Source organism: Eurosta solidaginis, chromosome 3 (genome assembly GCF_040869045.1).
Source record: "Eurosta solidaginis isolate ZX-2024a chromosome 3, ASM4086904v1, whole genome shotgun sequence".
Lineage (NCBI taxonomy): Eukaryota > Metazoa > Arthropoda > Insecta > Diptera > Tephritidae > Eurosta > Eurosta solidaginis.
Genome location: NC_090321.1, coordinates 105,104,406 through 105,127,598, shown reverse-complemented (window position 1 = coordinate 105,127,598; position 23,193 = coordinate 105,104,406). Strand labels below are relative to the sequence as shown.

The window sequence follows — 23,193 nt, the reverse complement described above, 5'->3', positions numbered from 1 at the left end:
ACCTTCCGTAGAATACCCTTGCTGAGCCCAGAAAATCGGGGAAATATAGATGTAACAACCGAGTATATTCTGTATCATATGATCAACTTGGAGACAACCAAACGCTTATTTTCCTGTCCAACACAGAACTGGTGCACGGCACTGCTGCTAAAGAAGGGCAGGCGCAGTTATATCAATTCGTTCCCGGGTTACTCGGGGAAAGCAATTTTAGCAGTACTTTGCCCGTTCAATTTGCACATCCATTCAAGAACTTCACATAATGGATTAAACAGTCATCTTCATTTATTTGTTTTTATTTTTTTAGCGAGCCTAATTTACTTCTAACATCAATTAACCCTTGTTTAAATTTTATGCTGTCTATAAATGCAACAGCGAAGTATCTTCGGGTACCCCTGCCATCGGAAGATACCTTGGCATGGTGGAGGTTCACTTGAAGTTACTTTACAAGGGCCTGAATCTGCTTATCTGAAATCTCATTGAGTCCCTTGAGCCTTTGGCCTCTCAGAAAAGAGCTAATAGTGGAGTCCTATTTATAGAGCACTTTTCCGGTTATATTAAAAACTTTTAATCTATCCTTACTGATATTAGTTTCCTGTTCATTCTAGGTAATTTAATTTTGACGATGTGCGCATAGCAATATTCCAAATATTTCAGCTGTGGCTGTAAGAAGAACACACATTTGCTCAATTAACAGGAAAACTGCGACAACTGTCCCTCCGCCTTTTTATTACCACATATATGGCCCTACCAAGCATATTATGGGAAAGGGTCAAGGCCAAATGCTTAACATCACCTGTGAAGCGACTTTGAAAGCACGAATTGGGGCTGCCTATATTCCGGTATTTTCCCTACAAAACTCATATGGCTCTATAAACTGATTTGAACAACACCAGCACAGGAAAAATTGGGCAGCATCACCCTGAGCTTCGAAACAAGGTTGCAAAATGGGAACGACTATTAATGGACGTTAAAGTATTTATGTAGCTGGTACATATCAGTATTTTATTTATTTATTTATATGTTAAGTTTATTTGGGTCATAAGGAAATAACTTGAATTGTAAAACCCATTATAAATATGAATTATTTGTTAATTAAATATTATTTAAACAAATTGTACTTGTTTCATTCATGGAAAAAGCGAATTGACAGAAGGTAACCGGTACGGGTAACCGGCAAGCCAGTTACCCGTGTTGTTGTTGTTGCATATGTTTTGGTTAGCGATAACGAAAACATACCTAATAAAGTAACTTCAAAATTTAAATAACATCGAGCGAGAAGGAATGTCCAAAACACAATAGGTAAGAGCGTGAAAGCGAGTCACACGTACACTATTTTGAGAGAGCGCGTGCGTTACTTTTTTCACGACATCAATGTAAAAGCAAAGAGGATAAATATAATAAGAGCCGTCACTCGTTATTTTTTAGCCATTTACTCGATGTAAACTGTGAGGTGGTCGCTACTTTTGTTTTATAAGCGACATTTTTGAATTGCTTTCCCTTTATCCATGCGGGGTTGTCATTTTATGCAAACGTGTTTTTTGGAAAGAGCATTAAATAATTTATTAAATACAGTCGGAAAAATAAACACAAATACCCCATGAAAATGTATAGAAGACATTTATAAACATCTCGCCCAAAAAAAAAGTAGCGACTACCTCATAGTTTACATCGAGTAAATGCCTAAAAAATAACGAGTGACGGCTCTTATTATATTTATCCCCTTTGGTAAAAGTGATTAAGACGATAATTGGTGACCAAGTTATCGGTGACGATTAAGTAATCGATTAGGTAACGAGTGTCTATCTTGTAGGGTAGCTACCCTTCATAAACGCGAGTACTCTATAAATATTGTAAGGAATACTCCTTTGGGAGTATAGGACTGCTCCAAATCTAATCTGTATTCATACAAAAAATGTGCTCCAGGTGATCCCACTCTCGCTTTGTTTGTGAGTATTCCATAGAGTACATACGTGAGAGTACTTTCCAAAGTACTTTCCTTGTAGTACTCCATGGAGCACCCACAGAGGATCATATGCCAAAGTACTAAAGAGGAATTGTGTCGGAAAGAATTATCGAAGTGAATTTAATTTAAAATGAAAGTAAACGAAGAGGGGCAATACAACTTTTATATTTTATACTACCAATATTCTTATGTTATTTAGCATTTGCGTGAATAAAGAAACTAATATAACACACATACGCATACGTGAATAAAGAAACTAATATGATATGTATACATAAAACCAATGCGATGTTGCATTTTATCAGAGTTGCCAAAGTAAATTTTATTATTAGTTATTTGCATGCAATATTTTACTTTTGGCAACTCTGTTCGATCGTCATCGTGTCGAAATCACTGTCGTTAAAAAACGAGCAATGATCGGTTGATGATGGTCCGCAAACGCATTGCAAAGGAGTATTGTTAGAGTACTCCAACATGAAGAAAATGGAACACGTAATCCAACAATTTTTGCAGGGTACTTCACAAATTAAGCTTGGTACGCAGATCACAAGTAATTGCTCAAGAAAATTTTTGCCTTTTTTTTTGCGTGAAAAATAGTAGTATGGAAGTAATTTTGACGTTTAAAAATCTACGGTGAATAGTGAAACAAGCAAGAAGAACAGCACATAAACAAAAGAAATATAAAGAATGTCACCTCCTTATTAGGGAAAGTATTCGCAAACATATATTTTTGATAATTTTCTGTCTAATAAATGTTGTTATTTTTCTAGAGTGGTCCTCAAATTGGTCAGCTACACCACCAACATCAATTGCCGACAGTGTAAAATCTCCATACCAGCAAACAGATGAACAGCAAATGCCACCGCAACTGGGTCCAATGCCACGACAGCCTGGTCTAATGCAGTCAAAATCCGGTCAAATGCCACCTCAACACCCTATGCGCCAGTCATTTGGTGGCCATGAGCAACAAGGTCCTCCAGGTATGCCGCCCGCATCTACTGGACCAGGTGGGGCAATGACACCACATCCAGTTATGCCAAGGTATATACCACAACAGCATCCGGGTTATGCAATGCCACGATAACAGCAGCAACAACCTCCCCAGGATGGCTATCTGCCAATGCCACAAAATCCGGGCTATCCACCACAACCTCAAAATCCAGGTTATCCTCTACAACAACCAGGTGCACCACGTGGTTACATGGGTCAAATGATGCCACCAATACAACCTGGACAGACGCCAATGCTCAGTCAACCACCCAAGCCGGGTCAACCCCCAATACCCAGACACGTTCGGACGTTCTGGTTATAATGTATGCTAATACAACTAATAATTTACAAATTTGCTGATGATTATTTTTGTGTTATTTTCTTTAGCAACCACCTGCAACTGTTACTGGTAAATATCAACAGCCGCAACAGTATGATCAAGCCCAACGCCGTTTAGATCCCGAACAGATGCCAAATCCGATAAGCGTTATCATTGAAAATCAAAATAGCGCTGGTGGTGCTTTTATTACTAATGAACAGGATTTATTACCACCATTGGTGACCACAAAATATGTGGTAGAAAATTAGGGTAACTCCTCGCTACGTTACGTTAGGTATCGATAATCGAAATTAATGTTTTGTTTGGCAATTACATTGATCTTTCTTCTTTGCAGGTCGTCTTTGTATTGCATACCTGCAACAGCTGATTTATTAAAAATAACAGCTTTGTCCATTACACTTACCGTCTCACCAATGGCACGCACGGTTGAGGGTGAATATGAGCCACCCATTATAAATTTTGGTGAATTGGGTGCAATTAGATGTAATCTTTGCAAGGCTGATATATACTATTTGTAAATGCTGGTCGTCGTTTCCAAAGTCTTGTGTGTAAAGTAACAACAGATGGTAAAAAAATCTGTAAATTTTGCTTGTGTTCATTGATCCATATTTTTTCTCAACAGTGCCAACTGAACATTTCCAACATTTGGGCCACACCGGACAGCGTGTAGATAAATATGAATGTCCTGAACTTGTATTGGGTACGTATGAGTTTTTGTGTAAAAAATGTTTGGGTACCGATAGCTCTGAAGGTAAACCTCAACTCATATCCAACATCAATGCTTCGCAATCAATTGTGGACGCTATACGCACTACATTGGGTCCACGCAGTATGGACAAGCATATTGTTGATTCCAGTGGTAAGGCCACAATTTCAAATGATGGGGCAAGCAGTATGAAACTATTGCATATTGTGCATCCAGCCGTAAAACTCTAGTCGACATCGCCAAATCTCAAGATGCTGAGGTAAGTTTTTTGTTATATTAGAATGTCTAGAATAAAAATGTTTCTCTTATCAGGTCAGCGATGGCACCACTTCAGTAGTACTTTAAGCAGGTAAAATCTTAAAACAAGTTAAGCCATATGTTGAGGAAGGCGTGCATGCACATATCATCATTAAAGCTATACGTAAAGCATTACAATTACGCATGGCCAAAATATGACATGGCTGTACATGTAGAGGCGCCAATCAAAGGAATAACAACGTGCTTTATTGGAAAAAGGCGCTGCCACAGCAATGTCCTCCAAACTTATTCATCAACAAAAAGATGTATTTTCTAAAATGGTTTTGGACGCTGTACTTTCCTTTAATGGACACAAAGTCATACAAAAAATATAAAATCGCAAAATTAAATATAGAATTGGAATTGAAGGCTTTTATTCAGTCTATAAATTTCACTTTCAGACAATGTATGTATATACAAAGAAACATTAAAAACTAAAAATAAATATACATACAAACAGTGGCTCCGAAATCTATAATAGAAGCCACCTAAACCAAAGTTGCAAAAGTTACAAAGAATTAATCAAACTTTGAAAAACGGACATCAAAATTTGCATCTTTTTTGGCAGAGAGTCTAGCAAATTTTTGAGTACGCAGTTTTGTAGCCCAATCAATTTCAAAATAATAATGTAAATACTAGAACGACTAAAAAGTTTATCTGAATTTTCAGAACTTTTTAGTAGAGGCTGTTCAACATTTTCTTCCACACAAAAGAAAATTTTTCGCATGCGTTGTATGGAAGAAATTTCTCAACAGCCTCTACAAAAAAATTCTGAAAATTCAGATAAACTTTTTAGTCGTTCTAGCATTTACACCATTATTCTGAAATTGATTGGGCTACAAAACTGCGTACTCAAAAATTTGCTAGACTCTCTGCCAAAAAAGATGCAAATTTTGATGTCCGTTTTTCAAAGTTTGATTAATTCTTTGTAACTTTTGCAACTTTGGTTTAGGTGGCTTCTATTATAGATTTAGCTATATTTTGCAAATTAGAGTGCCTTTTTGTTATGCAAATTATACAGCCTTCCTGTGATGCATTTTAATCGAGATTTTGATACAATATAGAATGTTTAATGGTTCATCTAATGACCTGATTAGATCAAAGTTTAAAAAATGGCACACTCACGCTTCTGGCAATCAAGTGACGATATGTACAGTGTGCGCCAAAACTAAAGCACCGAAGTCTCTGTTGCTTTTGGTTAAGTAAAATCTTAAATGCAAGTTCTTAATTCAATGGGGCGTATACTCTAAATTAGTTGCAACTTTTTTGACAGATATCCCATTGGAAGTTTTGTCAAAAAGCTACAACTAACTTTAAGTACCCACTTAATTCTGACTATGGATATGCTTTTATTTGTGAAGACCACATCGACGGCTGAGTGGAACATCACCGTATTTCAAAACATTTTTCGAAAATTCCCTTTCTCAGAAATTGTTTCACGAGCGCCTTAAATTAGAACTTGTTTCAAAAATGCCTTATTTCAAAACTTGGTTCAAGAACGTCCTATCTCAGAATGAGTTTCAGAAACGCCCTATCTCAGCTGCAAGTGTATTTAGTTTTCGTTCAAATATGACCTTTTGTAAACTCATTCTAAGATACGGCGTTTTGGAACTAAGTTATAAAATAGGGCGTTTTAGGAAAAAATTCTAAGTTAAGGCGTTCTTGAAACAATTTCTGAGAAAGGGCATTTTTTTTAAAATGTTTTGAAACAAGGTGATCTTCCACTCAGCCGTCGATATACTAAACCTTTATATATTATATTGAGTATATGTTTTTCCTTAATAAAAGAGACTTAACATCCCAGAACTTATAATTTGACTCTTGTTGAGCTATGTAGATGTTCTGAAAGGAATTTCGGTGCTTTATTTATGTCGCACACTATATATCATAAATTTCACCAACAGACTTCAATATTTACTCTTGGAGAGCTCATTAATAATACAATGCAATAAATAATAATAAAGGCATGCTTTCAATAAGCGCCTATAAACTTCCCCTCTTATCCATAAAAAAAAAATAGTTTTATTAAGCTCTTATAATTGGAAATTTGTATGGAAATGTCATTTTAAAATGCTTTATAAACCTTCAATATTTTATATGAATAATGGGATTAAATAAATATACCCCTTATACATAAAAAATCATGAGGGTTTATAAAGATTTTTAAAATGACATTTCCATACAAATTTCCAATTATAAGAGCTTAATAAACCTATTTTAATTTTTTATGGATAAGGGGTATAATTTATAACAAACATAAAATAACATTTCTTTTTATCTAATAATATATTGGGTAATATGAACAAAAGAGTTTGCTAATAGACTTCAATATTTGGACGCTTTAAGAGCTTATTTGGTGCAGATGCCCGGCTGGTTGATGTCCTCGTCAAAGCAAAATCTGACATCACCGCCATCCAAGAAATGCGTTGGACGAAGCAAGGAAGAAAGAAGATCAAAAATTGTGACATATATTGGAGTGGCCATGCGAATAAGCGCAGTTTCGGCGTCGGATTCGTGGTGGGAGAGAGACTTTGTCGCCAAGTGCTGGCGTTCACGCCTGTGGACGAGCGTCTCGCCGCTATTCGAATAAAAGCAAAATTTTTTAATATATCATTCATCTGCGCCCATGCGCCGACAGAGGAGAAAGACGATGAGGTGAAAGACATTTTTTATGAACAATTAGAACGCACATACGAGAGCTGCCCCCGTCATGATATAAAAGTCGTGCTTGGCGACTTTAACGCCAGGGTGGGCAAAGAAGGTGTTTTTGGCCCTACAGTCGGAAAGTTCAGCCTACACAATGAAACTTACTTCTCCTAACGGACTGAGGCTGATTGACTTTGCCGGTGCTCGAAACATGGTCATATCAAGCACGAGGTTCATGCATAAAAAGATACATCAAGCTACATGGCTGTCTCCTGATCGAAATACTCGCAATCAGATCGATCACGTTGTGATAGACGGACGGCATGCCTCCAGTGTTTTAGATGTGCGAACGATCCGAGGACCTAACATCGATTCGGACCATTATCTCGTTGCAGCCAAAATACGCACCCGCCTCAACGCGGCTAAAAACAAGGAACAAAAAACACAAGGAAAGCTAGACGTCGAAAAGCTTCAATCACAACAGACTGCCAATGATTTCGCAACTCGACTCTCACACCTGCTCTCTGAGGGCACAACTCATCCTGAAGGAATACAGGAGCAGTGGGAGCATATCTCCAAAGCACTTCATACTGCCGCCGAGGAAAAAATTGGTTACCGGCGGCCACGAAAAAACAACTGGTATGATGAAGAATGCCGCGTTGCAACCGAAAGAAAAGACGCTGCCTACAGGGCTACGTTAAAAGCGAGCGCGACAAGATGAGTGTGTGAACGCTATCGTGAGTTGAAAAGGGAAGCGAGACGCCTTTTCAGGAAGAAAAAAGCAGAAGCAGAAAGACGTGAGTGCGAGGAGCTTGAGCTGCTAGCCACCAGGAATAACGCCCGAAAATTCTACCAAAAAATACGGCGACAGGCGGAAGGTTTTAAGACCGGGGCAAACTCCTGTAGGAATGAAAACGGCGAACCTGTAACTGATGTCCAGAGAGTGCTTAGATTATGGAGGGAACACTTCTCTGCTCTCCTAAATGGAGGCAGCAATTCACCGCGCAGAGATGATGAATCCGATCCCGCAATCGATGATGATGGAATATATGTCCCGCCGCCCGATTATGACGAAGTTAGAATAGCAATAACCAGATTGAAAAACAACAAGGCCGTGGGCGCTGATGGATTGCCTGCGGAGCTATTCAAGTTCGGCGGCGAGGAGTTGGTAAGGCGCATGCAGCAGCTTCTTAGCAAAATATGGGCGGACGAAAGCATGCCCGACGGTTGGAATCTAAGTGTTCTTTGCCCAGTCCACAAGAAGGGGGATACTGCAAAATGCACCAACTATCGTGGAATCAGCCTTCTTAATATCGCATATAAGGTCCTTTCAAGTGTATTGTGCGAAAGATTGAAGCCCACCGTGAACCGGCTGATTGGACCTTATCAGTGCGGCTTCAGACCTGGTAAATCTACCATCGACCAGATTTTCACAATGCGCCAAATCTTGGAAAAAACCCGTGAAAAGAGAATCGACACACATCACCTCTTCGTCGACTTTAAAGCCGCCTTCGACAGCACGAAAAGGAGCTGCCTATATGCCGCTATGTCTGAATTTGGTTTCCCCGCAAAACTTATACGGCTGTGCAAAATGACGTTGAGCAACACCATCAGCTCAGTCAGAATTGGGAAGGACCTCTCCGAGCCGTTCGAAACTAAACGAGGTTTCAGACAGGGTAACCCCCTATCGTGGATTTCTTTAATTTGATGCTGGAGAAAATTATACTAGCTGCAGAACTTAACCGCACTGGAACAATATACTATAAAAGCGTGCAATTACTGGCATATGCTGATGACATTGATATCATCGGCCTAAACACCCGCGCTGTTAGTTCTGCTTACTCCAAGCTGGAAAAAGAAGCGGTAAAGATGGGTTTGATGGTGAATGAGGACAAAACGAATTACCTGCTGTCATCGAGCAAAGAGTCAGCGCATATGCGCCTTGGCAACCACGCTACTGTTGGCAGCCATAATTTCGAAATAGTAAAAGACTTCGTTTATTTGGGAACCAGCATCAACACTAGCAACAACATCAGCACTGAAATCCAGCGAAGAATCAATCTTGCCAATAAATGTTACTTTGGACTAGGTAGGCAATTGAAAAGTAAAGTCCTCTCTCGGCGAAAGAAAATCATACTCTACAAGTCACTTATCGTACCCGTCCTGCTATATGGGGCAGAAGCATGGACCATGACAACAGCAGATGAAGCGGCTTTGGGAGTGTTCGAGAGAAAAGTTCTTCGAAAGATTTATGGACCTCTACGCATTGGCGATGGCGAGTACCGAAGAAGATTTAATGATGAGCTGTACGAGCTATACGCAGACATCAACATAGTCCAGCGAATTAGAACGCAGCGGCTGCGCTGGCTAGGCCATGTTATGCGAATGAAAGATGATGATCCGGCCAAGAAAGTGTTTCTATCGGAACCCGCCTATGGAAGCAGAGGTAGAGGGCGGCCCCTACTCCGTTGGAAGGACCAGGTGGAAAACGATTTAAACTCCCTTGGTGTGACCAATTGGCGCCGGTTGGCGGAGCGGAGGAGCGACTGGCGCGCCTTGTTGGACGGCCATAACCGTTTAGACGGTTAAGCGCCAATTAAGTAAGTAAGTAAGTAAGAGCTTATTAAATTCATTAAATGTATACTTTCAATAAGGGCCTGTATTAGGCTGAGGCGATTTGGCAATTTATACCGTGCCGTCGAAATTATAGTTCCTCATGTTCGTACGAACCAAAAAATTAATGTTGTTATAAAAAAAATTAAAAACTTAGAAGGAATCATTCGCGAATCTAAATCTTTTCCATTTTGAATTCAGAAAACGTCAACTGAATTTCAGAATAGGTAATTGGATTTCAGAATAGGCAATTGAAATTCAGAATGTGTGAAGTGGATTTCAAAAATAGACAATTCAATTTCGGAAGGCATCAATTGGATTTCAGAATCAAACAATTTATTACGCAAAGTTGGAAAATAATTTGTAAGTTCAAGGCATTTCATAAATTCATTTAAATGTAAAATGGTTCGAAAGGTATTTTCTGAAATCCACTTGACGATTTCTGAAATCCAATTCACACATTCTGAATTCCAATTACCTATTCCGAAATCAAATTAACATATTCTGAAAGGTGTAGTTGACCGATCAATTATGTACCTATTAACTTGGGAATGAGTGTATGTTGTAGACCAATTTTTTGTTCGTACCAACATAAGGAATCATAATTTCGACGGCGCGGTCTAGCCTGCTTCCTTAAATATAATTTATAACAATTTTTCATGAGGAAGATATGTGATCACAGGTGGTGCACTGACGTACAGACCAATTTATTCTGTGGTCTGGCTGGATTTGTGTTCCACGATTTTCTGTAGAAGGATACTGTTTATGTGAAGACACATGTCATCTCCGACAGAACGTGGTAGCTTATTTAGCAGCCAGTCAAAGGTCGATAATGCCTGGGCGTATGGGGATTTCTTACGATCCTCCAAAAACTCCTCTTGCTTTTTTAAAATTCTATTGAAGCGCCCCCACTTCTCATCTGGACTTTGAGATAACGTATACGGTTTCGAAAGCTTTGGATTCTGTAAATACAAAATGCTAGGTCTATTTATATATTTTATTTATTTATTATTTATAGAACGTCATGCTGTTGCGCATATTGCCAGACATCAACGCAGAATGTGATGCTGGTGCAACTGCGCAATACTGCTGTCGATATTACCATCTGCACCCATACTCACATAGTCGTATTGGGAATCCTTGTCACTAATTTGCGTGCTGTTCAAGTCCTCTGAGGGATCTAAGGGATATTGGCTTGATTCCTCACTGAAATTCGATGAAGATGTAAATGTCCTGCAAGGGAGTACATGTACAATGTTAACATTTTTTGAAGTATACACACAGAATTCATGACAATGGATCAAACTTCAAAAACGTTTTTTATCAAAACTTGAATTTTTTTATCCGAATTTCAAAAAATTTTTCGAATATGCAGTTTTGTAATGTCCAAGTTAGAAGTTTCTCAGAAGTTTCCCCGAATTTTCAGAACTTTTTTTGAAGACAGTGTTGGTTATTTTCTTAAAAAAAAATAAAAATATTTCGTTTTTTATTCGATATTCAAAAGTTTCATTTCGTTGATATCAAAGTAAAAAAAATTGATTTTTAGAGTTTGAGTATGTTTTTCCATACAAAAAACGCTCAAAAAATTACTAAAAAATTCTAAGTTTTTGATTTTGTTTCTGATGCCAACATAACGAATTTAAAAAATTTTTTTTTGACTTCGTTGTCGAAAAAAAAATATTTGTTTATTTCGTTGTGCATCCTTGTTTTCTTCCATACAACTTATACACAAAAAGTGATTTTTCAATCAAAACATATGGAAAAAATACTCAACACTCTCGACAAAAAAAATTCTGAAATTTCGAAGAAACTTATGAGGTACTTCTAACTTACACATCTATCTATATATATAAAAATCAAATTATGTATGTATGTATGTAGGTAAAGATCGACTTGCGTCCTAAACGTATCGACCGATCACAACCAAATTTGCACAACCCACTAGAAACCTTCCAAGGATGGTCATAGGCTAAAAATAATATCGATATATAAAAGGGGCGTGGGACCTCCCATGCAAAATGAATATTTAGTACTACATAACTCTGAATATATTCATGCTAGAACATTGAAATTCAGTAAGGAGTTATATGAGGTCAATCCCCAACACAAACAAAATGTGGGGAGGGGGAGAAGGTCATCGGGAAGTTAGTTAAAAGTGGATTGCAAAATTACCTTCGTTTTTGTGAAACGTTTGGCAAGAATGCCATTTCCCCGGCAAACTCCCAATATAGCCGCATCTAATGCAGCGCCGCCGCTACTGCCACTCTTTTGCCGCTTGGATGCTCTGACGTGGTAGCGATAGCTTTCCCGAAGGCTGGTCCACGCGTCTTTGCTTTCAATCACTAATGTAAATAACACATACAATTAAATGTGATACTTTGCATTTGCTCACAATTGTTAAAACATGTCCAAAAATGTCGCGAGAGGTATTTAAAGATACGTTTTGACTTCCGTACCAATAACACACTTGCAGTTTTCGGAACACGTAATACTTGTGCGTACACGAACCAAATGGAAATTACAGAAAATGTCCAACTTTGCTTGCAAATACCTATTTATAAAAGACAAAACGCATCTTTGGACACTCCTCCATATATTTTTGGACGTGGTTTAACAGTTTTGAGCTAAAGTAAATAATTACCAATTAAAATACACAAATATGGTAATTGTTTACTTTAGCTCACAACTGCAAAAACCCGACCAAAAATATCGGGAGAGGTGTCAAAAGACGAGTTTTGATCCCAGGACCACGACTCCGAGAGCGGAAACTCAAAATTTTATTTCTGTCAAAAGTTATTTCCAAAAAACCGAAAAATGGCCCGGGAGCACTCCGAAACCGAGGGTGGGATCCATAGTTTTCTTGCGCAGAACACCTTTCTGTATTGGCGGCCTTCGGCCACTCTTATAAAAAATTACCCTGGGTGGGTCCAACACCGGTTTGGAGACCAAAACTATATCCGCGCAACACACTTTTACCCACAGTTTTTCTTGTGGGTAATACAAAATCATCAAAATAACAACCACATGAAAATTTTGAATTTTGTTTGCAAATATCGGTAATAGTCTAGTTGAGGGGTTGACTGCTAATACGCTACGATGCGTCTTGGCATCAGTATTAATAATACGAAGGCGGAAAATAAAAATTTCAACTCGTTCAAAAGATATTAACGAAAAACCGAAAAAAGACTCGCGGGTACCTCCGAAACCGGGGGTGGGATCCATAGTATTTTTGCTACCGCCACGGTGATGCACAACTTTTTTTGGGGGTACTAACACAACAACAACCACATGAAAATCGCCAAATTCAATTGCAAATATCTCCGGACTCTTTCACTTCTCTTATCAGAGCCCGTTTCTCCTCCGCCGTGAAATTTAATACGCGCTTTTTGCGTTTTGGTGCTGCAGCAATATTTATTTCCATTTCTGAAATAAAATAATAATTATTTATTGCAGAAAAATTAAAAAACCATTTGCTTACCTAATTTTCCAGTTGTTTACCTTTTTTTCTTCAAGAAATATATGGCACTTGACATATTTCTTGCGGAAACCGGTGTTGCCGTATGTAAAGTTAATGGAAAAATAGTAGTAAAGTGTCGTACTAAATTTCTTGTAAACTGCGTACTACTTCAAGAAAATTTACCACAAGGAATTTTCTTGAGCATTTCTTGAGCGTTTTTTATATGGAATTTTTACTTTCTTGTGATCTGCGTACCACGCTTTAGGAACTTTTTATAACAACGAAACACAAGCTAAGCTACGGCAACATCCCCGCCTCCGTGAATCTATCAAGATTCACCAATATCAACTTTCGCTAGGACGCAGGCTGGGCGCTTAAATACTGTCATCTTCGTATTGACTTCTGCGCATCTAACCTGGCCATCTTATTTTGTTTTGTTGATTTTCGGACAGGGTGGATAAATGATGTACATTGGAACGATTTTCCGTCATCCCTTGTTAAACTTGATTTCGAGACAAACCGGTTTCGGCGTTGTGCCATCATTAGTGTCGATTTTCGTTCTGATCTGTTGTCGTTTGTCCTGTATTTATAGTTCGTAGGTACATGAGCAGGCACTGTCAAAATTTATGCGTGTATATATTTAGTTATGTGTATGTTCCATGTTCATTCAGAACCAAGGGTGGTTTTTACTGATCGATTTGTGTGGCTGACTGAGGCAGGTAAAAGTACGTCATTTTAGTCGTTTAACCTTCTTTGTGGGTTTGTTGTTTTGATGCGTTAATTGTTTTGTGTTTATTTGTTGTTGTGTGTTTGTCTGTTGTACCTGCGTGATTACTTTGTTTCTTGTAAACAAGTTTTAAAGGCTCGAATATTGTGTAAGAAATTGTCTTTATCTGTTCGTTTATTTTTTTGCCGTCGAATGTTTTTAGTTTGTAGGTTTTCATGTTTTCGAGTATGTTGAGACGTCGGGCTTTTGCTTGTATGTGAAGAACCCTGTTTTATTGATGTTTGCTGGGGAAAATTCATTCTCCACCATGTGATTCGCGAAGTTAGCCTCTGGTAAAATATGTGGGGCCCGTGTTTCTTTGTTGTAATCTCTAATGTGTTCTCTGAACCTTGTTCTTATTTGCCGTCCTGTTTGCCCCATGTAACTATGTTGGTATTCGCAGGTAAGCTTGTATACGCTGTGGCTGCTAAACGGATCCTCTGAGTTAGTATTAGTTCTTAGTTTTCGCCCTAGATTGTTCGATGATTTGAACGCCGTGTTCATGTTGTATTTTTTGAAGAAGTTTGCCAATTTATATGTTGCTTTTCCAGTATATGTCATAGTCGTCCAGGTTTTATTATTTTCATTATTTCTTTTTGGTTCCCCATGCGTCCTTCTGAGCTTATCTACTAGAGCTTTTTTTATATCCGTTGTTTGCAGCAATGGTATATTTGACTTCAAGCTGTCTCTTACATTCCTCTTGTTTAAGAGGTGTTCTTTCAAGTCTATGTACCAAATGCTGTAATGCTGCATTTTTATGCTGTTGGGAGTGATTTGATGTATTATGTATTATTGCGTCGGTGGCCGTTGGCGTTCTATATATGTCGTACTTAAATCTTTTGGCAACTTTATCAATATTTATCGTGAGGTCTAGATAGTTGATTCCTCCGTCTTTTTCGGTTTCCATTGTAAATTTTATATTTCCGTGCTGCTTGTTGAGGTACTCCAGTACAAGCTCTTCGTTATTAGTAGTTAAAACGCATATTACGTCATCCACATATCTAGCATAAAATGACACGCCTAATTTGGACTTCAGCCCGTGTATGTACTTTTCTTCCAGATTTTGCATGAACACTTGTGGCAACATGCTCAATTTTCTGCATGACGGCAACCCGTTTTAGGCTAATGACACATACTTAAACTCAACGAACGACGCGGAAGAATTAGTAGAAGAAGAGCGTTTGCACAGAAACGTCCAAATTTCATTATTATTAGTTTTAAGAGTATTATATATTAAATGTTACGTTTGATCCATAAACATATTATCTAACGTGACTACGGTAGTATCGGTATGATCAAGTACATTGCATTGGTGACCCCAAATTCAAAATGAGTACGCAAACACAAAACTCGAGCACCGAAAACCCGGAAACTGTATCTTCAAGCGAAGCCCCGCTGGTATTATCTCAGCCACTCGTGCAGTGAAATTACCCCCATTCTGGAAAGACAATTGTGCAATATGGTTTAAACAAGTCGAGCCCGCACTCGAAATAGCACAAATTCGCAGCGACATATTGCAGTACCGGTATTTTTTGGTGCACTTGGAAAATACTAACCCGCCATTTGTGGCCGACATTATTAGGGATCCACCAGCTGATGGTAAACTCCAGGCTTTGAAGACACGACTGCTTGATATATTCGAAGAAAGCAGCGAAAGCAAATTTCGACGTCTGCTATATAGCACTGAGTTCACTGATGGGAAGCCATCACACTATTTACTGCTGTTAAAAAGTTTAGCAGCTGGTATGGTGACCGAGAACATTCTACGTACAATTTTTCTGGAACAAATGCCACGGCCGTCAAATTTTGGCGCCACTAACGATCCTGACAGCCTCACCTTACGAGCAAACAAAATTTATGAGGGGCAAAATAGTATTATGTCAGTGACTACCAAAGTGGGGCCCCAACAGCTGACGGGGCAGTAGCATACAACGAAGCACAAAAATCCTTTGCACAAGCGCTCACGACGGCGGTAAAAACAACAAAAGATGAAAAGGCGAGAGAGATGGGAAAGGACATGTGCTATTATCGCTGGAGAAAAATTAGCAGCACCGAAAAAAGAATTCGAAAGTATGTTAAAACACGGTATTTGCATTCCGTCAAAGAGCGAATGGGCCAGCCCACTATATCTCGGCGGAAAAAAAGATGGAAATTGCACCTGAAGACCGACCGAAAACAACGGTAATAACACCCTTCGGCCTCTTCGAATTCAACGTAATGACATTTGGCGTATGTAACGCTGCACAATCGTTTCAAAGATTAATGGATTCCATATTTCGAGACTTGCAGTGTTGTCATACTTACAGCGACGATATCTTGATAGCATCTAAGTCCATGGGGTTAAAATAGACATAGTAGTGTAAATAAGCTTTATGCGGTGTAGGGTAAATGGGCGTTCTGCGACTTTCCCTTCCCCGTGAATTAATCTGATTCACCAACAACTACATCCAGAACGGCCAGTTTAGACACAGCTCTCCGATTCACTTCTTGAACAGTCCGCACGTCAACTTGACGAATTCACCACCTCGGCCAGGGTAAATTTTCTCCACTACACCCCGATACCATTCTCTTCGCGGAACATTGGGATCGCATATGAATAATAGATCCCCCTTTTTTACTGGCTGCTTTCGTTGGCACCACTTTTCTCGACGTGTAAACGTAGGGAGGTACTGCGCTATCCAGCGCTTCGTGATAACGAATATATCAAGCAATGCGCCGTTGTTGGCGGATAACGAATATATAAGTTATGACTTCGGATGAGCCTGGCATTTGTGCAGTATTAGCCGATCCCAATAAGAAATTGTTTGGCGTCAACGGCTGTTCCTGTTTCGTGTCAATTTGCAAATGCGTAAGGGGACGAGAGTTGATGAAATTTGTGCAGTATTAGCCGATCCCAATAAGAAATTGTTTGGCGTCAACGGCTGTTCCTGTTTCGTGTCAATTTGCAAATGCGTAAGGGGACGAGAGTTGATGAAATTCTCGGCCTCAATACAAAAGTAATTCAACGTATGTTCCCTCGACAGGACCCAAATAGTTGAGGCCCGTGTATGTGAACGGTCTCACGTATGGTGTGAACCTGTCAACGGGGAGTGGTCACATGAGTGGTGGAACTGGTACGGCCTTGCGAAAGCGGCACACTGGACAGCTGGCTATAAAGCTGCCAAGAAGGCTTCGTAGCCATGGAACCCAATGTAAGTGACGTATGGTGGTGATGCAATATTAGTTTCGTAAATGTATGTGTAGGTGGCATTATTACGGGGTATCACGTCCATTGGCAAACACCTAGCAGCATCTATGCGCCCACGTACACGCATAATTCCTTCTTCATCAAGATATGGCGATAGTTGTAGCAAAGGACTTTGGCGTTATATAATTTGCCCTGTGGTTATTGGTTGTATTTCGGCCTTGAAGGACTCAGTTTTGACGAAACGATATAGAAGGCGTTTTGCTGCTTCCAAATCTCTGGCTGACAATCCATAGCAACTACTTAAGATTTCAACTTGGCGTCGGCATATTTTAGTAAACAAGATTACCCAGGCTGTAGTTCGTACCATCCTGTTAAGACCCCCTGTGGGTTAGGGGTTAGAATATGCCCACGGTAGGTATACCGGTCGTAAAAGGCGACCATAATACCATGGGTACCCAATCCATGAGTAAGGTGTTTTACTCGAAAGGTAGCAGGGTGGACGCGGTGTATCACCCTGTGGGAACCTAGGCAAGGTCTTTATAAAAACTGCTACCGCGGGAGCAGGAGAAGCCAGTGTGATCTGGTGCACTGCATCAAACGATGCTTTGTACTCAGGTCTCACCTCCTGTCCTGGGATGGCCCCCTTGTGGGAGCATCGCGGTGGCTGTGGTTTCAAATAGAGTTCACTTATGACACACGCTCTGAGTAGACTTGTTTTCCCTTGGGGCGTGCAAACCCAAGGGAATTCGGTCTCATGCGTGCCACGGCAGTCCCAATTTCATTGAGAAACTGACCCTGAGGGGCAGATGATAGGTTGGTCACATCCCTTAATTTGTGACAAAATGCTGCAAATAAGTTGACGAAAGATGGTGAAGGAACGCATGTCTATCGTCAGCCGAAAAACAATCGATAATTGTACGAGTGGGCCGGTGCTCATCTCGTCGTTTGAGATGTTTGAGGCTGCTTTAGACTGCGTAAGCGAATAGGAGGCGTTCGCTGTGTGGAAGACCACATCCTATATGTGGTAGATTTAAAGTTGTCAAATCACTGCAGTGTGGCGGACTGCAGTGCAAGGATGTTGCTGGGGCAGGTACTCGGTACTTACAGGTCTGTGAGCGGAAAAGGTTGGACACATCCCTTAATTGTGGTAGGAGTTTATTTGGAGGCAAAGCGGTGCATAATTGTTGCGTAATTGAGTGGAAATTGGAGCGAAATTAGTAGCAAAAATGGAAGCCAATAGTAGACAATATGACACACAATGTTTGTCAAGGTAGTGTGGCCTCAAGCGATGTCGAGGGGCATTGTTGAGGCGGGCACTCGGCACTCACAGGTCTGTGTGCGGAAAAGGTTGGTCACATCCCTTGATTTAAATTGTGATGGTGTTTTAAGACGGAGCATAATTGGATGCCAAGCTCACTTTGTTTGTCAACGTAGTGCGGCCCTTTAAGCAATATCTAAGCAAAACCAAGCTCCGTCGTTAACAATGTATTTATACATTGTTGTAACACTGCAGGACAGAAAAGATTGGTCACATTCCTAAATTGCGACAAAAACACAATATCTCAATCTGGTTAACTTGTTAATCAGATATCGAGATATCAAAATCAATGAAAGAGGGACTCTGAGGCAAGCACGGAACTCGCGGTGGAGTTGCCGTGCAACCGGGTGCCATTACCCGAAAATGGAAGAGGAGGATGGATATTCCTCCTCGGCCAAACCAAGGCTGGTTGACTTGAACACCCCAGCTCACCGATTTGGTACCAACTTGTTGGGCCGAAGATCAACGGACATTGATCTGTGTTTTTACACCGGAGGTAAGTCTTCACGACAGGAACTCCCGTAATACACGTTCTTTTATCCTGTTAAGAGACGAGAAACGATTAAAGTTTGTAAAGTCATACCTTACGTTGTTTAAAGCGTATTGCGGTCGCATTTCTTCATGGTAGTCTTTAAGATCAGTGGCAATAACTTCTTCAGAAATTCACGTATTTCCTGGCTGGTTGGGGCAAACGCAACTTTGTTGTTGATGGGTATAGCTTCATCGGCGACGTTTTCGGTTGTAAGTATCCACTGCCAATCGGATACTTTAGTGGCGGCTAAAATTTCTGCTGTTCTGTGTTGAACGAATGGCTTGTATCTGCTTCGTATCTAATTTACGACGGTCTTTGAATCATTCCAGAGCCAGAGGATGCACTTGTCGATGGCTACGTTGGGCTCTTCCCTCACTCATTGCATAAGTTGTGTTCCCAAAACCGCCGCTTTTAGTTCTAAGCGCGGTACGGTTAAAGACTTTAACGGCGCGCATTTGGATTTCGCATAGACGAAAGTAACTTCTACTTTGCGCTGGAGTTTTCAGATTGCCTGTAATCGAATATGGTGGCGGGTACCTCCAAATAAAAGCCACATAAATTGTTAGGGCTGGGCTTTATTTCCTATAAGTAAAACGTACATATAAGAAATATTACAATGTTATTACAAATAAAGACAAACTCACGCTTTTGTACGACCACGCATTTCACCACCAAATTTCGTATTTCTTTTAATTAATTCTTTTTTATTTAGATATGGGCGATGAAGTAGGCCTAATAATCGATAAACTTAAAACTTAACAAATAGGCACACGACTAGCTAATTCACAAATAAGGAACTTTTCATAACAAATAAACACAAGCTCAGCTACGGAAACATCCCCGCCTCCGTGAATCTATCAAGATTCACCAATATCAATTTTCGCTGGGCGCTTAAATACTGTCATCTTCGTATTGACTTCTGGGCATCTAACGTGATCATCTTATTTTGTTTTGTTGATTTTCTGACAGGGTGGATAAATGATGTATATTGGAACAACTTTCCGTCATCCCTTGTCAAATTTGGTTTCGAGGCAAACCGGTTTCGGCGTTGTGCCATCATCAGTGTCGATTTTCGTTCTGATCTGTTGTCGTTTATCCTGTATTTATAGTTCGTAGGTGGATGAGCAGGTACTGTCAAAATTGATGCTTGTATATATTTAGTTATGTGTATGTTCCGTGTGTTCATTCAGAACCGAGGGTGGTTTTTACTGATCGATTTGTGTGGCTGACTGAGGCAGGTAAAAGTACGTAATTTTAGTCGTTTAACCTCCTTTGTGGGTTTGTTCTTTTGATGCGTTAATTGTTTTGTGTATATTTGTTGTTGTGTATTTGTCTGTTGTACCTTTGTGATTACTTTGTTTCTTGTAAACAAGTTTTAAAAGCTCGAATATTGTGTCAGAAATTGTCTTTATCTGTTCGTTTATATTTTATCCGCAGGTAAGCTTGTATACGCTGTGGCTGCTAAACGGATCCTCTGAGTTAGTTTTAGTTCTTAGTTTTCGCCCTAGATTGTTCGATGATTTGAACTCTGTGTTAATGTTGTATTTTTTGAAGAAGTTTGCCAATTTATATGTTGCTTTTCCAGTATATGTCATAGTCGTCCAGGTGTTATTATTTTCATTATTCCTTTGTGGTTTCCATGCGTCCTTCTGGGCTTATCTACTAGTGCTTTTTTATATCCTTTGTTTGCAGCAATGTTATATATGGCTTCAAGCTCTCTCTTATATGCCTCTTGTGTAAGAGGTGTTCTTTCAAGTTTATGTACCAAATGCTTTAATGCTGCATTTTTATGCTGTTGGGGGTGATTTGAGGTATTATGTATTATTGTGTCGGTGGCCGTTGGCTTTCTATATATGTCGTACTTAAATCTTTTGGCAACTTTATCAATATTTATCGTGAGGTCTAGGTAGTTGATTCCTCCGTCTGTTTCGGTTTCCATTGTAAATTTTATATTTCCGTGCTGCTTGTTGAGGTATTTCAGTACAAGCTCTTCGTTATTAGTAATTAAAACGACACGCCTAATTTGGACTTCAGCTCGTGTATGTACTTTTGTTCCAGATTATGCATGAACACTTCTGGCAACATGCTCACTTTTCTGCATGACGGCAACCCTTGTTGGGCTAATGACAGATACTTAAACTCAACGAACCACGCGGAACAATTAGTAGAAGAAGAGCGTTTACACAGAAACATCCAATTTCATTATTATTAGTTTTAAGAGTATTATATATTAAATGTTACGTTTGATCAATAAACATTTTATCTAACGTGACTACAGTAGTATCGATATGATCAAGTACACTACACACTTCCATAAGAATGGCTGATGTAGGGCTTCCCATTCCAAAACCGTTTGTTTTTCTATATATTTTGTTGTTGAATTGAAATTCGCTGAGATAAGTCATCTTGTTCGGACGCGTTTTAATAATCGCTCTGTTTTTTGTACACTTTAGGAGTTTAAAAATAAGATACAAATGACTGTATAGTTGTTGTTGTTGTTGTTGTAGCAATGCTCGCCCCACCTAATAGCCGCGACCGATAACAAATTGTCATCAATATCCTCTAACGGGAGTCCAAGGAAACTTGCCGTTTCAACACGGGTGGACCATAAGGAAAGGGGTGTTAGAGGCGTTGGTTCCGCATTACAATTAAAGAGATGGTTGGAGCATGTGGGGACACATTGCAAGCAGGGCATACATTTTGTATGTCAGGGTTGATTCTGGATAGGTAAGAGTTTAACCTGTTACAGTATCCAGAACGAAGTTGAGCAAGAGTGACACGCTCCTCACAAAAAAAATCTTTCACTGTTGGACAAGTCGACACCTGTAATGAGACCATCTTTAACCATTTTTCTCATTGAATTGATGTTGACGTGGCCCAATCGACAATGCCACTGCTCAAGCGAAACAGCTGCAACATGTTCAACTTCATTTGTACGTACACGAAATTCCATGCGTATTTGTTTCATTTTATCACGCTTACCTAGTGCAACGATTTTACGCTTTTGATCATTTTTTTGCAACCACCACTTTCAAATAAAACTTGAAAACCTTTATCTGTCATAACTATTGTCGAAAACTAATTTTCACCAAGGTCTGGAACATACATCACGTTTCCAAGACGACGCTGGTCCCACTGATTGTTTACCTTCGCATCTATAAGAATGGTACCAATTCCATGAATCTGGACACTATGACGATCGGCTAATTTTACTTGACCACTATGTTCTCTTAGCTCTGAGAACCACTCACGACGAAAAGTCATGTGACTTGTTGCACCTGAATCAGCACACCAATAATCTGGATTTAATTCGTTTGATTTGTCCGAATATACTACTGTACAACATGTCAGTTCGTTTTTATTTGCAGTTTATTGCTATTCGACGAATTTGTTTTCTTTGGACATTTTTTATCTTTTGCCCATTGGCCCATTTGACCACAAGCATTGCATTTCGTTCTCTTCTTCAATTCATCAACATTTGACTTTGGCTTGAAATCTTTTTTGGAGTCTTTGTGTTTATTGTGTTTAAACCTAGCAACAAATGCCGCATCTGATGAATCATTCTGTTCATTGTTCATTCGATTCAAATTATCCTCCTCTAATTGCAAAGATGCCATAAGCGTATCAATTGTACGATTTTCCTTTGTATTATACCAAACAGTTTTATGGTTGTTGAACTTTACAGGCAAACTACTAATAATACGCACCATCTTCAATTTGTCAGACAGTTTTTCACCCTGTTGCTCAATCTCTGATGCTAATTGATTTGCTTTGGCTACGTACGAAGCGTCAGCTTCCTCATCCTTCATCTTGAGTGAAAAATATTCTTCATACCAGGCATGCTTAACCAACGAACCGATATCATTTCGTTATGATAATTAACGTTAATAAACGAAACAAAGTCATTTCGTTTCGTTTATTAACGTTAAGAACGTCAAATTAACGAAATGATTTCGTTTCGTTTTCTGCCATATCAAAACGAAATCAAATCGTTTATGTTGATTATTAATTTCAAACTATGCTGGCAAAGCTAATTGATGGCGGAGTCATTAAAGGTGAAAGCATTAGCCAAGCTGATTGCAACTTTTCTCATGAATTTTGACAGTAGAACATTTCTCAGAGTATTTTTGACATTACCACAAACGAATTACACAAACAAACTACATGGAGTTTGTGTGTGTATGTCCGCTCGCTGTTACCACCTTACGGCTTCACCATGGCTATAGCATTGCCAGCACAATTCAAACATAAAGTATCACGTTTTTGTTAACGTTTTTAATGTTAACGAAAGCTTTTCGTTTCGGTTAAAAACGAGATGCAATTTATCTTGATAATTTCTTTATCGATAATATTTCGAAGTGTTTCAACGGAAACGGTG

General features: G+C 39.3%; 1 protein-coding gene and 1 long non-coding RNA gene across 4 annotated transcripts in view; one reads left to right on the top strand and one right to left on the bottom strand.

The window, feature by feature from the left end:
• Positions 1-19,514, bottom strand: part of LOC137246570 (uncharacterized) — a 44,874-nt gene extending 25,360 nt beyond the window's left edge. The window contains exons 1-4 of one of the 3 annotated variants that reach the window (XM_067777653.1): positions 19,460-19,514; positions 18,867-19,397; positions 10,677-10,788; positions 10,126-10,517 (exon numbers count right to left, since the gene is read on the bottom strand). In XM_067777653.1, the coding sequence (XP_067633754.1) occupies positions 10,263-10,517; positions 10,677-10,788; positions 18,867-18,898 (399 nt within the window). In that variant the 5' untranslated portion in view covers positions 18,899-19,397; positions 19,460-19,514 and the 3' untranslated portion in view covers positions 10,126-10,262. Of the gene's footprint in view, positions 1-10,125; positions 10,518-10,676; positions 10,789-11,727; positions 11,912-18,866; positions 19,398-19,459 lie in introns of those variants that run through there. The other 2 variants (XM_067777652.1, XR_010951563.1) reach the window with 2 other exon arrangements.
• LOC137246571 (uncharacterized) lies at positions 2,797-4,512 on the top strand. The gene is made up of 5 exons (XR_010951564.1): positions 2,797-3,276; positions 3,341-3,567; positions 3,628-3,859; positions 3,916-4,258; positions 4,312-4,512. It is a non-coding gene; the product is annotated as an uncharacterized lncRNA (long non-coding RNA).
• Positions 19,515-23,193: the final 3,679 nt, after the last annotated feature.